Source organism: Eptatretus burgeri, chromosome 13, assembly GCF_056783735.1.
Source record: "Eptatretus burgeri isolate ZD-2024b chromosome 13, Ebu_testis_v1, whole genome shotgun sequence".
Taxonomy (NCBI): Eukaryota; Metazoa; Chordata; class Myxini; order Myxiniformes; family Myxinidae; genus Eptatretus; species Eptatretus burgeri.
In genome coordinates, this window is record NC_140973.1 from 37874955 (window position 1) to 37892576 (window position 17622).

Below are 17622 nucleotides of genomic sequence, written 5' to 3' on the forward strand. Positions count from 1 at the left end.
TTTTTTTTTCTTCTTCTTTTCATTCAACCCATCCCTATCACACTGTTTTTTCAACTCTACCTGCCCGCAGGCTATCTCTCGCCTTTGTGAGGACAAGTACCGAGACTTGAGCAAGGTGGCGGTTCGACGCTCTGTCAGCGCAGATAACCTCATTGGATTACGGCATACGGCTGTGGTTCTTTCTTAAATGTTCTGGATCCGCTGCTCCTCTCTCATCTCCACGTGGACTGCTTTTATGCCTCTGCTACTTGCCGGACCTCTGTTCATGTTCTCCATCATGAACGACGTTGATTTCACCTCTGAAAAACGTTCCTTTTAAGTAACATTGTTTTTATTCCATTTAAGTAAGCCAGGATGATCAAAGCATCGAAAGCTTTTGATTAGCTGGCAGCAAAGATGAACAAAGCGTCGAATGCTTTGATTGGCTGGCAGCCGGGATGTGCAAAGCATCAAATCTTTATTTGCCTCCGTTTCCAATAATTAATAACGTGTAATTGGTTGCTGTGTAGCCAAAGGTGGATTTGGAAAATGTCAAACATTTGCCTTGGCCAACATCCTATGAGGTTGGTAGGTGGTAGGTCGGTCATCCCTATCATCGATAGTGTGCACTTGGCATGGTAAGGCAAGGCTTGAATGAATGCTGGAGACTCGTATTCTAAGAACATTACTTTTTATTGGGCCGTGCGAACCCATCACTGGCTCAACCACTCCTCTGGAAATAGTTTGTGGTGTGTGTGTGTGTACATGTGATTGTGTTATCTTGGCAATGCAACAACATTGGTGATTTGTCGTATGGATCATGATATTACGTTGCCCAGCCATCCTGAGCAGCATCATCGGTGAAACCTCTGCAAGCTTGTGTGTGACTTAATTATTTATGTCCAATATAATTTTTGTTTTAGTCCATCTCATTGGTTAAGCAACTTGGATCGGTGCTCTTCCACTTATGTAAAACACCATCATTTAACATCACAGAGTGGACCACCTCTCTTCATGCACTTCTGCTCAGTATGATCATCGTGCCAAGATTTCGCGATCCATTCAACACTTTCCAAACTTCATACAATTGCACCTGCTCAAACGATGTCTTTTTGGTTCATGCGTCAGCCTTGTTTGGAGTCTGACTGAACAGACATGGTCGTCATAAACGCGATCATCCGTCCTGTGGATCGAAAAGGAAACACGGCCTCATTCGCCACTTTGTTGGTACCCCTCTCTGCACTCGCCACACCCCGACGCTACCCCTGCCAGGGTTCAAACTGATGAATGTTGCGGTGACACTAATCTGGCAGTTGTTGAGCATTAAACCTCAATGTTACGTCACAACCAGTTTTTTTTTTATCATTTTTTAAAATTTTCAACTTTAAAGGCTTCATTTGTCTTGGTTTTTTGTTTTAACAGATAATGTGAAATAAAGTTGTTTTTGTTTGTTTTGTTTTAGATCACTGCTGTGATGCAGATATTATAAACGAGTCTTAAAGTCAAATGTTTTGAATCTGCATTGGGAGTCTCGGTCTGTATGGTGCAACAGCTTGATTGCATCATTGGTGAAATGAGAGGCAGGTGGTTGGACCTCTCTCATTGTCGTGTGGAAAAGGAGGGAGGGGAAATGTAGTTATCCCTTTAATTCGTTAACTCCAACAACCCATCCAGCCCTTGCTGGTTTGATGGCATCTGAGGTCAGTGATTCAAGCTCTCTCCTGTAATTTAATGCCATCTTGGTCTCCTTGTACTTTTGTCCCGTTTGGTTTTTGGCTTTTTATAAAGGAATTATGGATGTTAAAATTGGCATTTTCCTGCTTCATAACAGTATTCCTGGATATAAAGTATTTTTGTGTGAATTTTGGGTATTTTATTAAAGATGCGTTGTCAAAGCAATGACCTTGGATTTGGGAGAATTGTATGAGTTGTTTAGTTTTTGAGATGGAAAGCGATGACGCTGTTGGTCAGGTCAGGTGTGGGAGCATGTGCTGGAGCAGCGTGTCGCTGCATCCACTTTCTGCCGATACTCCAGGGGCCTCTGTCCGGCCATCGCCATCTCATTGAGATGCTGTTAATCCATGTCCAATAATCAAGGATTTTTTTTTATACTTGTCTGACTTGTTTTAATTCCTCATTTCACTTTCTTGAAATGTTAAACTTGACAACCCAAGTAAAACTCAAAAACTGCTTCTTTGTCCATCCGTCCTCGAGCCAGTTAACATATGTCATCTTACGGAGCACCGGTTCTGCGGTCTTGGTGTTGTTGAAGCAGTTTATTGGAAAGGATTCCACTGGGGGGTTTGCAATTGCCTTCACACCAGTCGTTTGGGCATGAATTTGCAATTTGAACAGGGTGCCGCCGATCGCTCGTTGACTCTTCGCAAAGGACACCATGGGATCTTCAACGTCAACCAGTCGATGGGACACCCATTCAACGTCCATCTGAGGGACGGCACACACATTGATGAAACACCAGGACGACAGTTTATAGCTGGGTCAGGATTCAACCCCGGCGAGACAGCTTCGAGGCGAGTGTGTTTACCTCTCGGCCATCCTGCCAACCCGTTGATACATTACCAGTGAAGAGAAGGGAAAAAAAGGCAAAGTTACCACTTTGATCGGTTTTTCTCTTTTAATCGAAAACAAAAACAACTGATAAACTGCCAGGTAAATATCTCCTTCACGTAATGTACATTTGTTTTTTATTTTATTTTTATTTTTATTTAATCACAAGCGATCGACACTCGAGATAAAAGTAGATCAACTATGTGGAATACTAATGTAAAAATGGCAAAGTTCAAGTAAGTTCACGGTCGTTCCAGGGGTCGAAGAAGGGTGGGTACATGTGAGCAAGTAGTTTGATTTGGAGTTTCTTTACTACTCCGATTAATTAAACCGTTTTTGTGCAATCTGAGCGAAGTCCAAAATCATCCGGGGACTCCGTGACACCGAATGGTGATGCTTTAAAGCCAGGTGGATGAAGACATCCGAAAGGGTGGTGCGTGTCGGGTGGGAATGGGTATAGGGGACAAAGGTGTGCAAACAGTTCTATGACAGTTCATTAAAATAAAATAAAAATCAAAATGTCATGTACAATATATCACATTCTATTATCCGGATTGTTTATGGAAGAATAATTTGCAATGCTCTGTTTTCTGTACCCAAGGGTTGAGTGAGGAGGAAAGCAAGTCCTGCAGGCCTTTGAACGTGAGAGGGGAAATGGGGGTAGACATTTGTGTGACGTGCTGAGCCGTTCCTCGTCCAGCCTGTCACGTTACTCTCCCTTGGAGCAGTACGCCTCCTTCAGTGCTTGCAGTTCCTCGATCAGCTGCTTGTTCTGGTTCTCGAGCACGCTCACTCGATTCTCGAGACATTTCACGTATTCCTTCTTCCTCCGACGGCACTCCTTTGCCGCTTCCCTGCGCGAGACAAATGATGTCACATCAATTGCACAAGGCCCCATGCACACCTCGACAGACTCCGAGTGTCCCGAGCGACGAGCCTTCGCTTCCTGTCTATTGAGAAAGAGCCGTTGCACGTGCTCGGGCTCCAAGGGTTGGTGCGGTTACCTGTTTTTCAGCAATCTGAGCTCGCGCTTGCACGTTGTGTCATCCCAAACGTGCTGTGGGCCTGGTAGTCCTGAGGGTGGGTGGATGACCATGCCGACGGCTAAAGGAAGGCCGCCCTGGGGGCTCCGCAGATCATATTCCTGGGGGGATCCTGTGGCGGGAGGTGGGATAGTTACAGTTTGGGGGTCAGGATCTGAGGTCATGGGTCACTATTTTATTATTATTTAAATATTTTTAAGACTGTCCCCCCCCTCCCTCCCCCAGTCATGTAGCAGGAGGTGGGATGGTTACAGTTTGGGGGTTGGGATCTGAGGTCATGGGTCACTATTTTATTATTATTTAAATATTTTTAAGACTGTCCCCCCCCCCCTCCCCCAGTCATGTAGCAGGAGGTGGGATGGTTACAGTTTGGGGGTTGGGATCTGAGGTCATGGGTCACTATTTTATTATTATTTAAATATTTTTAAGACTGTCCCCCCCTCCCTCCCCCAGTCATGTGGCGGGAGGTGGGATGGTTACAGTTTGGGGGTTGGGATCTGAGGTCATGGGTCACCATTTTATTATTATTTAAATGTTTTTAAGACTGTCCCCCCCCCTCCCCCAGTCATGTGGCGGGAGGTGGGATTGTTACAGTTTGGGGGTTGGGATCTGAGGTCATGGGTCACCATTTTATTATTATTTAAATGTTTTTAAGACTGTCCCCCCCCTCCCTCCCCCAGTCATGTAGCAGGAGGTGGGATGGTTACAGTTTGGGGGTTGGGATCTGAGGTCATGGGTCACTATTTTATTATTATTTAAATGTTTTTAAGACTGTCCCCCCCCCTCCCCCAGTCATGTGGCGGGAGGTGGGATTGTTACAGTTTGGGGGTTGGGATCTGAGGTCATGGGTCACTATTTTATTATTATTTAAATGTTTTTAAGACTGTCCCCCCCTCCCCCAGAGTTTTTTTTTTTGTTCGAGAAAAGCGTTTTTTTTTTGTTCTCGTTGGGTTGTCCAGTTTGTTTCGAACTTTTCATCGTCTTGTGACGTTGTGACACCAACTTCAACTCTCCCACGACACCGTTTGTGAGTTCGTCACCGATGTCCAAACACCACGATCACCATAACAACTCCCGCCCCTTCCGAACAGGCAAACCGTCCTTTATAAAACGGCAGCGGCTCCGACCTTACACCACCCCAAAGGGCCGATGGTGTCCTTCGAGCTCAGGCGCTCGTTGTTCGCTTGCCGCTTTGGGTCGAGGTACGTACATTGATGGACGGAGCGCCAACAAAAACAAATCCACACGTGCGGAACCCACAACCAGCGACCTCTCGGAGACATCGATCGTTCATCGTCGTCACTAACGACAGACAAACCAACGGCGACATCAACGGAGTTTAACGAGGCGTTAAACACAAACTTTTCGAGCAAGATGCGATATCCAGTCACGTCATCGTGTCCCGCTGGAGACGGGACACGTTGTTAAGGTTAAACACGCCCGGCAGAGGCCTCACCCTTCTCCCAATCCTGCGTGACGGCCATGGCGGCGGGTGGCGATCGGCGGAGCAGCCTTGGGGTCCCGGTTTACTGAGGAAAAACGACTTTAAAACGAACACGCTCGGGCCTCGCGCAAAATGTCATCGAGCGCGCCGGTGACGTCATTCCGGGGAGCGTTAACCGACGTCACGGCGCGGCCATATTTAGCAATCGGTGACGTCACTTCTCCACGACACTGACGTCACGCACCCCTGATTGCTTGACGACCGGTAACATTCTTTTTATTTACTTTCACAACGGAACATTTGGAAGAAGACAAGATTTTATATTTATATAGATATACATTTGTATATATATATATTTATATAGATATACATTTGTATATATATATATTTATATAGATATACATTTGTGTATATATATATATATATATATATATATATATATATATATATATATATATTTATATATTTATATAGATATACATTTGTATATATATATATATATATATTTATATAGATATACATTTGTATATATATATATATATATATTTATATAGATATACATTTGTATATATATATATATATATATTTATATAGATATACATTTGTATGTATATTTATATAGATATACATTTGTATATATATTTATATAGACATACATTTGTATATATACATTTATATATTTATATAGATATACATTTGTATATATATTTATATAGACATACATTTGTATATATATTTATATATTTATATAGATATACATTTGTATATATATTTATATAGACATACATTTGTATATATATTTATATATTTATATAGATATACATTTGTATATATATTTATATAGACATACATTTGTATATATATTTATATATTTATATAGATATACATTTGTATATATATTTATATAGACATACATTTGTATATATATATTTATATATTTATATAGATATACATTTGTATATATATTTATATAGACATACATTTGTATATATATTTATATATTTATATAGATATACATTTGTATATATATTTATATAGACATACATATTTATATAGATATACATTTGTATATATATTTATATAGACATACATTTGTATATATATTTATATAGATATACATTTTTGAAATTTGATTTGAAAACGCTCTTTCGTTATTGTGGTGAATAATGTTTACATAGTTTATATAATGTTTACATCGTTTATACAATGGTGAATAATGTTTACATAGTTTATACAATGGTGAATAATGTTTACATAGTTTATACAATGGTGAATAATGTTTACATAGTTTATACAATGGTGAATAATGTTTACATTGTTTAAACAATGGTGAATAATGTTTACATTGTTTAAACAATGGTGAATAATGTTTACATTGTTTATACAATGGTGAATAATGTTTACATTGTTTATACAATGATGAATAATGTTTACATCGTTTATACAATGGTGAATAATGTTTACATTGTTTATACAATGATGAATAATGTTTACATCGTTTATACAATGGTGAATAATGTTTACATTGTTTATACAATGATGAATAATGTTTACATCGTTTATACAATGATGAATAATGTTTACATAGTTTATACAATGGTGAATAATGTTTACATTGTTTAAACAATGGTGAATAATGTTTACATTGTTTATACAATGGTGAATAATGTTTACATTGTTTATACAATGGTGAATAATGTTTACATCGTTTATACAATGGTGAATAATGTTTACATAGTTTATACAATGGTGAATAATGTTTACATTGTTTAAACAATGGTGAATAATGTTTACATTGTTTAAACAATGGTGAATAATGTTTACATTGTTTATACAATGGTGAATAATGTTTACATCGTTTATACAATGGTGAATAATGTTTACATAGTTTATACAATGGTGAATAATGTTTACATTGTTTATACAATGGTGAATAATGTTTACATTGTTTATACAATGGTGAATAATGTTTACATTGTTTATACAATGGTGAATGTTTACATCGTTTTTACAATGGTGAATAATGTTTACATTGTTTATACAATGGTGAATAATGTTTACATCGTTTATACAATGGTGAATAATGTTTACATAGTTTATACAATGGTGAATAATGTTTACATTGTTTATACAATGGTGAATAATGTTTACATTGTTTATACAATGGTGAATAATGTTTACATTGTTTATACAATGGTGAATGTTTACATCGTTTTTACAATGGTGAATAATGTTTACATTGTTTATACAATGGTGAATAATGTTTACATCGTTTTTACAATGGTGAATAATGTTTACATCGTTTATACAATGGTGAATAATGTTTACATCGTTTATACAATGGTGAATAACTCACTTTGGATCTGGATTGGAAAATATTGTGAATTTCAAGTCGGTTGTCTCATGAGGTCACGGTGCGGTCGTTCTGGTTCCACATTGAGGTTCTTTACGAACAGAGCATACATTAAATATCCTGACAAATGAAACTAATGGGGGAGGGGGAGGGGGAGGGGGATTCAACCCCGCCCCCCCCACTGACCATCATGTATAATTTACATCCATGTGTGATTCACGTAACGTAGTCTATTAACTATATAAACGTTTAACCGTGAGAAGTTCGAATTGCTCATTATTAAATTACAATGCTGGCTGACATGTTGTGGAATGGTACATGGTGTTTGGGGAGGTACACACACCCTGACGGCAGACTTAACAAGAGGCGTCACCACGCAATGAGCTCCGCCCCCTCTACCACCCCATTGGCTAACGGCGTTTATCGCGTTTCCAGAGCTCCGCCCCCTCTACCACCCCATTGGCTAACGGCGTTTATCGCGTTTCCAGAGCTCCGCCCCCTCCACCACCCCATTGGCCAACGGCGTTTATCGCCTTTTCCCATTGGCCACACGCACAGGCAAAACTGAGTAAAATGTCTCCGCTGCTCCCACGATTTTTCCACAGCACTTCACACGCACATTGTGGATAACACGTGGGCTGCTGTAAACTGGCCAACCTGGCGCAATTGGCACAAAGCACGTGATTAATCGATTAAACGGAGTATAGATTTAGAGTGTGAGGAAATATCTCCCGGGTATTAGTGTCCTTCACAGATAAAGTATTGCCTCGACAGACGGCGCTACGTGACACTTTGTGGGGGTGGAGCGTCTCGGGGGTGGGGTTCGTGCGCGGGAGCGGAGGGATGTGGGGGGGCGGGGTTCGTGCGCGGGAGCGGAGGGGATTTGGGGGTGGGGTTCGTGCGCGGGAGCGGAGGGATGTGGGGGGGCGGGGTTCGTGCGCGGGAGCGGAGGGGATTTGGGGGTGGGGGGCAGTTCCGTAGAATACCCGTGGTACTGACAATTGGGGATTTCTATGGCATTGGGTGCCAAAAAGTGACGTATTTTGTGCACGACCCCTTAATAACTGTAACATAAGGAAGACTCCAGTTTGTCGGCCATCTGGCCCACACCGGAAGTGCTTTTTTATTTTCCAGTTGCGCTGAGATAACCAACAACAACAAAACTAAAGTTGCTTCTGAATTGCAGGCGCTTCAAACAGACATTATATCTGTGACGTATTACTCCGACGAGTAATTACATTGCTGTTGTAGTTTATTAATTACATTGTTGTTGTAGTTTATCGGTTCAGATTATTTGTGACGTAAGTGAATTGGCTTCGCGTCAATTGACGCAGTTTCCGCTTCCTGCTCGATGGAGTTCGTCACAACGTGGTCCCCTTCAAGATGGACGAGAGCAGTGAACAAGTGATTGTAACATGAGTAAATAGTACGGAACTCAAACCAATGCAGTAAGAGAAATAGAATTGTAGTGAGTGCGAGGAAAAAAACCTTCGGAGTGTAAGGCTTTATTTCACGTGATTGAAGCCGATTCTACAGACACATAATTAGCCAGCATAATCACGGAGTCCGGTATACTCTCAATTCCCACCATTCAACGAGCACCAAGTGAACCACCGCCGTGAATGACAATGCCCCAGGGACGATCCCACCGACCGCGCGGCATCACGGTTTGATCTGACTGCGCGACACGTGATCGCGCGTCACATCCTTTAATCCATCACAAGAATCAGAGATCATGAAATCAATGGAAGCATCGATCGCTTGCAAAGTCCAACTCAGTCCCAAAACGAAACAACAGATCAAACACCTCAATCGACATTAACTTACAACAAATCAAATCCAATTCAGTGCGAGGAAACATCCAAACTTAACGAGGGTAACATTTACAGTTCATCACAAGTCAAGTCTGTTTGGACGATGACTGATACGACCACTTCGAGTACGAGTAACGCATGGGGTAACTGGGCGAGCTGTAGACACTGATGGGGTAACTGGGCGAGCTGTAGACACTGATGGGGTAACTGGGCGAGCTGTAGACACTGACGGGGTAACTGGGTGAGCTGTAGACGATGACGGGGTAACTGGGCGAGCTGTAGACACTGACGGGGTAACTGGGTGAGCTGTAAACACTGACGGGGTAACTGGGCGAGCTGTAGACACTGACGGGGTAACTGGGCGAGCTGTAGACACTGACGGGGTAACTGGGCGAGCTGTAGACACTAACGGGGTGACTGGGTGAGCTGTAGACACTGACGGGGTAACTGGGCGAGCTGTAAACACTGACGGGGTAACTGGGCGAGCTGTAGACACTGACGGGGTAACTGGGCGAGCTGTAGACACTGACGGGGTAACTGGGTGAGCTGTAGACGATGACGGGGTAACTGGGCGAGCTGTAGACGATGACGGGGTAACTGGGCGAGCTGTAGACACTGACGGGGTGACTGGGCGAGCTGTAGACACTGACGGGGTGACTGGGCGAGCTGTAGACACTGACGGGGTGACTGGGCGAGTTGTAGACACTGACGGGGTGACTGGGCGAGCTGTAGACACTGACGGGGTGACTGGGCGAGCTGTAGACACTGACGGGGTGACTGGGCGAGTTGTAGACACTGACGGGGTGACTGGGCGAGTTGTAGACACTGACGGGGTAACTGGGTGAGCTGTAGACGATGACGGGGTAACTGGGCGAGCTGTAGACACTGACGGGGTGACTGGGCGAGCTGTAGACACTGACGGGGTGACTGGGTGAGCTGTAGACACTGACGGGGTGACTGGGCGAGCTGTAGACACTGACGGGGTGACTGGGTGAGCTGTAGACACTGACGGGGTGACTGGGCGAGCTGGAGACACTGACGGGGTGACTGGGTGAGCTGTAGACACTGACGGGGTAACTGGGTGAGCTGTAGACACTGACGGGGTGACTGGGCGAGCTGTCGACACTGACGGGGTGACTGGGTGAGCTGTAGACACTGACGGGGTGACTGGGTGAGCTGTAGACACTGACGGGGTGACTGCTCAGTCTGGCTCACCCAGATCTACAGTAGGTGCAGTGTCACCAGATTTAGACTTCATGTCTGTCGAACAGCTTGAGCCATCATGGGCCTCACTGGTAGTGTTATCAGTATCAACGAAAGACCGATCGAGAGTAACACCCTCATTGGCTACACTGGTGCTCTTTGGTAAATGTCGATGGTTACGGCAAGAAGTGTCACCCGTTTCTCAGGACTGAACAACGTCCGGACGTGGCTCACAATGCTGCTTCACAATCACAGCTAGTATCCACCTTTTGGAACCCATAGGAGGCTCCATTCTGACTTCATCATTCTGATATAATAGTGGAAGATCCTTGAGTGAGTGACGATCATGGACTGTAAATGACCGAGTTCTGAATGAGTAGCTTTTTGAAGACCTGCATGCCTATTGTCAGAGGAATAGAAAGTCCAGTATTGAAATATGCTTCCAAATGAGTATCTTGCAGGTCGGCTCGAGAAAGAGTGTCTGGAAGTTGTATATGCTCCCCTCTTCTGCACCGAATGTTGAGGTCATACCATTGCAATCGCAGTAGCATGCTCTGCAGTCTCATCGGAGCAGACAGCGACAGATTCTTGGGAATAATTTCCAGAGGCTTATGGTCATTGTATATGGTGACTGGTTTCTCAAATATATAACAATGAAAATTCTTGCAGGCATGAACAATGGATAGCATGTCTATTCAGCTGTATCTCCGGATATTATGTTTTCCTGGGAGACTTTTTTTTTTTTTTTTTTTTTTTTTTTTTTTTTTGTATACCTTGGTCGAGGCTCGTATGAGAGCTAACACACAACTCACAGCAAGGAGGCATGAGACAAGAGGGGTGGGAGTGGAAGGGACAAAACATTGGGGAACAGACACAGGTGAACTGTGGAAGGGAGAGGGATGGGGATGGGACGGGGAACATGGCGAGGAGAAGATGGACATTACAGGGACTTTCAGGAAGGAAAACAGGAGAATTGAAGGAAGTGGTCATGGGTGGATTATCGGGGTAGAAAAGATCGAGGATTTGGATGGGGGAAGATAAGAGGTGGTGGTGAACAGCTGTTTTGAAAGCCTGGAGGGAAGAATGGGAAAGAATAGAGTGAGGAAGTTTATTCCAAAGGCGGGAAAAAAGAGGAATGAAAGAGTGAAGATGAGCAGTGATTCGTGATTTTGGTAGTTTTACCACAAGGGGCTTGTTGGCGGACCTTGAGCGCCCTGTGGAAATGTGGTTGGGACAAATCGCAGAGAGAGCAGGGGGGCAAGGCTGGAGAGGAGTCGGTAGAAGACAGAAAGACCACCGACCAACCTGCGGTGATTGAGTGAGAGGCCCAAAGACTCAGCTTCATTGCGGGAGATGCCAATGATCTTAAAAGCCCTGGTTTCGACAGCGTGAAGTCGAGAAAGGTGGGAGGCAGGAGCACCAGCCCAGAGGGGAGAGCAGTACTCCATCAGGCTACGGACAAAAGCTTTGTAAGTAGTCAGGAGCTCAAGAGGACCGAGGAAGGACTTTGCACGACGGAGGATTCCCAGTCGGCGACTGGCTTTTGAGGCAAGGTTGGAAATGTGACTTTCCCAGGAAAGGTCATGGCAGATAGTGAGACCCAGAAGCTTGAAAGAAAAGACTTCTTCCAGTGGATTGTTGAGAAAGTGGATGGGGGGGTTTTGTAAACGGTCCTTTCGAAGAGACTGCGACAACTTCAAAGGTTGTGGTGAATGTCTTGCTACGGAACTGAATAGGAAGGTCCACGGCTGCTATGGGTTTTATCCTGCGATTCAAGTAGGTACACAATTCCTTTGTTGATCGACAGCGTTCAGCAGTGTGCATGAGATGCTCATAATCAGATAGTGTCATTGTGTTGCAGCGAGCTCCGGTATCAACTCTGAAGGTCATTTGCCTTCCTGACGCCAAAAGAGACGACCTCCATTTATCACCTCGTGATGCAGCCGTTGTCTGCAGTGCACTGATCCACAGAATTTCCCCATTGGTTTCATCCATGTACTGGTTGTATCTGCACAAGCACCGTCCAACTGAGTTTCAACCGAATGTATGCTGGCACGTCGATGGCAAGCTGCAAGCCAATGGTTCGGTTTCTCGCAGTAAGAGCAGGTGGATCCAATTGCTGGGCATTCGCCATGATTCCGTGCATGGTTAGGATCCTTACCACAGTGGTGGCAGCTGTCCTTATGGTGGGGTCTATTCAGGGTTGATCTCCTGCATGACGGCAGTTGTGGTGTTGGGTTTGATTGTGGTTTCGGCCTCGCTTGTTTGTAGTGTACAGCAGCTACACTCGTGTCCTCATCACGGACAATGCGAACCTGAGTCCTCGAAAGCTCATATTGATGACCCACTTGAAGAGCTTTGACCAGCGTAAGTTCCTCACCTCTATATCACAGGCACTCCTGGACCTTCTCCTCATACACTCCTTGGATAATCGCATCCACGAGCACATCTTCAGATTGCACATACTCGCAGTCCAAGAGAATGAGTCGCAAGTCCTTAACAAAGTTGTCAAACGATTCCTCGGAGCTTTGGTTCCTCTTGAACAGCCGATGCCTCGCGATGCGCTTGTTTTTTTTCGGGAACGAATATACAATTCAAATTTATCCAGAACTTTGTTGGGATCATCCTTCTCACCTTCAATCCATTCAAAGGTCTTGTATATCTCTCGTCCTTGTTCTCCGATCCATGTTCCAAGCCAGTGTGCCTTGCGTTTGTCAGGCAGATCAGCCAATGGACCATCAAAAACAAATCCAACGTGATTTCGAAATCAAACAAATTCCTGATATAACGAAGCCGAATCCCAGTCAATCGTGGGTTACTCAAAGTTAACGGATGCCATAGTTCATGTGTCTCAGATACCAGATTCAGATGGCACGACTGAACGGAGTTATTTACAGATCACTTCTAACACCATGTAACATAAGCAAGACTCCAGCTTGTCGGTCATCCTGATCGTGCCATACGTGTCTTCTTTATTTTTCTCGTTCTGTTGAGATAACCACAAGCACAACAACAACACTGAAGTTGTTTCTGAATTGCAGGCACTTATACATTACAATAACTACCGCATTTGTAAGAGAACATATACTCTCCGAAGAAGAAGAAAAAAAAGAATTTCATGGCAAACATGAAAGATGAATAATCTCAAAATAATGGCAATCACAATGATTGTATTGGACAAGTTTGGTGCAGCAGAGAGTGTGGGAATGCACACAAGTTGTGATGACAGGTGGAACCTTCCCCATTTTTCTCTTCCTCATTCCCAAACGTTCATTTTCATTCAAGCCATATTTCCAAACCCTCATTTTCCGACACCCTTACACAAACCGCCATTCTCAAACCTTTATTCTCAGACACCCAGACTCGAACCCCATTTTCACGCTTCATTCTCAAACACACATCATCAAACCGCGTCACCTCACCAGTATTTCGGCCAGATAATCACTATTCCAGCACTGTAATGGTCGTGGTCCTTTGCCGTTACAGAATCGAATCAAATGAAGTTCTGCCTGAAACACCCCGCATTCCAGTAACGAATCACAGCCGCTGAATCACAGCACGTCTCCACCAATCAGGTCAGTTGCTAAAAGAGGACGTCATGGGCGACACCATGCAGGCGACTATAAAACCCCGCACGGAGTGGTTGTGGGGGAGTTTGCACACCAGAGTTCACGTGAAGATCTGAAGCCGTCCACGTTTGGGTCAGAGCGAGTCCGATCGTGAGGGAGTTTGCTCCCAGTTTGGGAATGAGCACACGAGGTGGTTTGCAAGGCGCCAAGCAGCACATTTCCAGACACTACAGAGGCGCTATCCAGCGAACCGCAATGGCACGAGGCGAGCCCTTCCACACGCTATCCAGCGGAATGCGAGAACGCTCACGAAACCCGCCAGGCAGAACGGGCTCATCTGATGGAGAGCAGCAGTGCGAAGGGAGGCGCTCAACTCGTCAGGTGGCATGGGTCTTCCTCACGTCCTGGTGACGCAGAAGGCGTGACATATGGCACTCTCCAAACTGCCAGGTGGAACGGGCGCTAACCAAGCTGGTAGAACTGATTTCTCACATGTCTGTTGCATACGCACCATATAACCTTGCATCTTCCATTGCGTACACCACATGACTCGTCTGTTGTGCAGCATCAACATAACAGCACAAGACCCCCAACAGCTCTTTTCAGAGCTAAGCAGTACACGACACTGCATGACAGCGCACCTCCCACCACCTCCACATGTCATTGGGACCCATAGGGGCCAAGGTTGCTCACGTGCAGGTAATGAAGGGGCCGCCAATACACCCCGACTTCTGTCTTTCTTTCTATCCCCTTTCTATCCAAGTTCCCCGGATGAATGTGGCGCCTGTCTGTATTTTGTTTAAGGCCGGTTGTATAAGGGGTAAGAATGTTCTTGTGTGACACTGCATTGCCTGTAAGTATTTGCTTCGTAATGGCTTTGCTGTAAGTGAATGCTTACTTTATTGTTTGGTAAGGCTTCTTGAAAAAGTAAAGGGTTACAGTGCACCATCACTAAGACCAGGCAGCAGTCGGAATCCCTATAATGACGTCATCAGACTAATCACTGGGAGAGATGAAATCATTTCTAAATATGTTCAATTGCTTTCGTTTGCAAATGAGATTAAGTTTCTGTAGAAAAAGCAATGATGGAATTTAAATATAAAGCGATTTGCTTTTATCGTTAATGTATTGAATATGTGTAATTCCTCATCATTTGAGAGATGGGGCCAAAACGAAAGATAGCATGATATCTCAAAAAGTTATGGATGGATTATGACAAACGAGGTGGATGAGTTGGTTAGGTGACACAAACAAGTCATTTTGATTTTGGTTAACGTCCAGATGCAGATCTGGACCATCAGTGGGACACAAAGCGTAACCTGTTCAGTCTGGCGGAGGTATGCGTTCGACCGAGTGCCTTCCAGTTACCACACAAATTACAGAGAAGTGTTACATCAAAATGCCACTAAACTCCACACTTACCATGTTCTCGCTCTACGATTTACCACTTACTCAGTTGTTAATGCCGAGTCTTTCTTCGACGTCATCCCAATTGTCGTGAACGCCAGGTATTTCATGCATGATGTCATCTCCTTATTTCCACCTCAAGTTCAAAAGTGTACAGTCTGACAGCACCTTCTACATCATGATGTTAACTATCATCATAATCTTAAGGATTTTTCATCAGAAAATTATTTATTAAATTCACTTTGTGATGAGTCTGAAGCGAGTTGTACGGCCATTATCCTTTGTGTGCTGAAACAATCGTACTGGTGATGAAGTTACACAGATGAGGCAATGATCATGTCGGTTTTCTGGAATTTTTAGGGGTGGTATCAGCCATGTTGGGTTTTTAACTGTGACGTGTTGCAGGTCCACAAGAGCTCCGCATGGTTGTTGTTGCAGTTCTTTTTTGGGGGGGGGGTCGACTTTTGAAATGTGCACCCATTGGTCGGACAGCTGTCAGACCCCATGCACATTTGTCACTTGACTTCACCCACCATGGCACAAAATAATATGGCTGCCATCTTGGTTTTCTGGTGGACCAAAGACATCAGGCCTGCAGACCTCTGCTGATTATACCTCTCCTGGTTAAAGGTCAAGGTCAAAAGGCGGTTTGGAAAAAAACGTGTTTTTTGTCATCACTCAATTTTGCCAATGCAAAATCTCAAAGACCGCTTGGAATCTCAAAGACCACCACACGCTCCTATTGGCTTATACCATTCACCTGCACATCCTTTGCCAGTCAGCCTTGCCACCTTGCCTGCCAATCTTGCCATGCCACCTGCTACGTTGTCACTTGTTTGTGGGTCACATGGGTCAAGAAGACATTTTGTGGACTCTCCAGGCCAAGAAGTCGTTTTGTGGGCCCTCCAGGCCAGAAGACATTTTGTGGGCCCTCCAGGCCAAGAAGTCGTTTTGTGGGCCCTCCAGGCCAAGAAGTCGTTTTGTGGGCCCTCCAGGCCAAGAAGTCGTTTTGTGGGCCCTCCAGGCCAGAAGACATTTTGTGGGCCCTCCAGGCCAAGAAGTCGTTTTGTGGGCCCTCCAGGCCAAGAAGACATTTTGTGGGCTCTCCATGCCAAGAAGTCGTTTTGTGGGCCCTCCAGGCCAAGAAGTCGTTTTGTGGGCCCTCCAGGCCAGAAGACATTTTGTGGGCCCTCCAGGCCAAGAAGTCGTTTTGTGGGCCCTCCAGGCCAAGAAGACATTTTGTGGGCTCTCCATGCCAAGAAGTCGTTTTGTGGGCCCTCCAGGCCAAGAAGACATTTTGTGGGCTCTCCATGCCAAGAAGTCGTTTTGTGGGCTCTCCAGGCCAAGAAGTCGTTTTGTGGGCCCTCCAGGCCAAGAAGTCGTTTTGTGGGCCCTCCAGGCCAAGAAGTCGTTTTGTGGGCTCTCCATGCCAAGAAGTCGTTTTGTGGGCTCTCCAGGCCAAGAAGTCGTTTTGTGGGCTCTCCAGGCCAAGAAAGACACTTAATTCTGCAATTATTTTCTGTGCCCTCCAGATCATTTCAAGTACTTTGACATGTTGGGGAAGGGGTCTTATCCTGGGTAGGAGGGGTCATAGAGACCTTATAAAGTTCAACCACCCTTTAAATGAAGTGGAAGAAGAGGCCCTCCTGCTGAATCCCCCCTTTTTTTCTAACCACACGTTTAAATTACATCCGGATATGGAGATATAAGTATGTGCATAGTGGATGAGTGAGTAGATTCGTGACGCAATGCAGTAGCATAAGAATGAGCTGTTTTTGAAATGTTGTGCACGTGGGTTTAGAATAGGGGAGGGGTTGTACCGTATGGTCAGACCCCAATTCTACTCCCCCTTCTGAATGCAACCTCAGGAGAGGCTGAAGGAGGAAGGTGGGGGTAGTGTTGTGGGAATCATCTTTAGGGGGTTATTGAAACTGTTTAGTCGAACGATAGTTGCCTTCGCAAAGAGTAGGTGAACAATCGCTGGCACCATGGCCAAATTCCAAATTCCTGCCCTAACTAGTCGAATATCAGGCCTCGCCAGCTGGTTTGCGAATTCTCGGACCAAGCTCCCCCCCCCCCACCCCCCGGCTGACTCCACAAGAAAGGTGGGATAATGGTGGCCATTAAAGAAGTAGAATAAGAAGTAGAACGAGAGTTATTTCTTAGCATTTGTTTAGATAAGTATGACGTACTATTTGTGCAATAGATATGCGTTGCATATGTCGTGAGATGTTTGTTTTCC

At 44.5% G+C, this 17622-nt stretch overlaps 3 protein-coding genes across 5 annotated transcripts in view; 2 read left to right on the plus strand and 1 right to left on the minus strand.

The window, feature by feature from the left end:
• The window catches only part of LOC147014253 (cyclin-Y-like), a 71766-nt gene extending 69597 nt beyond the window's left edge, over window positions 1-2169 (plus strand). For all 3 annotated transcript variants that reach the window (XR_015050696.1, XM_085852052.1, XM_085852053.1), the window contains exon 10: window positions 71-2169. Coding sequence is in view for 2 of the 3 variants with exons in the window: in XM_085852052.1 (XP_085708178.1) it covers window positions 71-187 (117 nt within the window). In the remaining variant the exon portion in view is untranslated. The remainder of the gene's footprint in view (window positions 1-70) is intronic.
• A 426-nt stretch (window positions 2170-2595) lies between these two features.
• On the minus strand, window positions 2596-5258 carry LOC147014254 (cAMP-responsive element modulator-like). Its single transcript, XM_085852065.1, has 3 exons — window positions 5047-5258; window positions 3552-3702; window positions 2596-3401 (listed from the first exon to the last, which is right to left on the minus strand). Exons 1-3 carry the CDS (start codon window positions 5072-5074, stop codon window positions 3257-3259), a joined length of 324 nt encoding a protein of 107 aa, XP_085708191.1. The 5' UTR covers window positions 5075-5258; the 3' UTR covers window positions 2596-3256.
• Window positions 5008-17622, plus strand: part of LOC147014255 (SWI/SNF complex subunit SMARCC2-like) — a 134321-nt gene continuing 121706 nt past the window's right edge. Inside the window, exon 1 of the mRNA XM_085852064.1 lies at window positions 5008-5298. The gene's annotated coding sequence lies outside the window, so the exon portion shown is untranslated. The remainder of the gene's footprint in view (window positions 5299-17622) is intronic.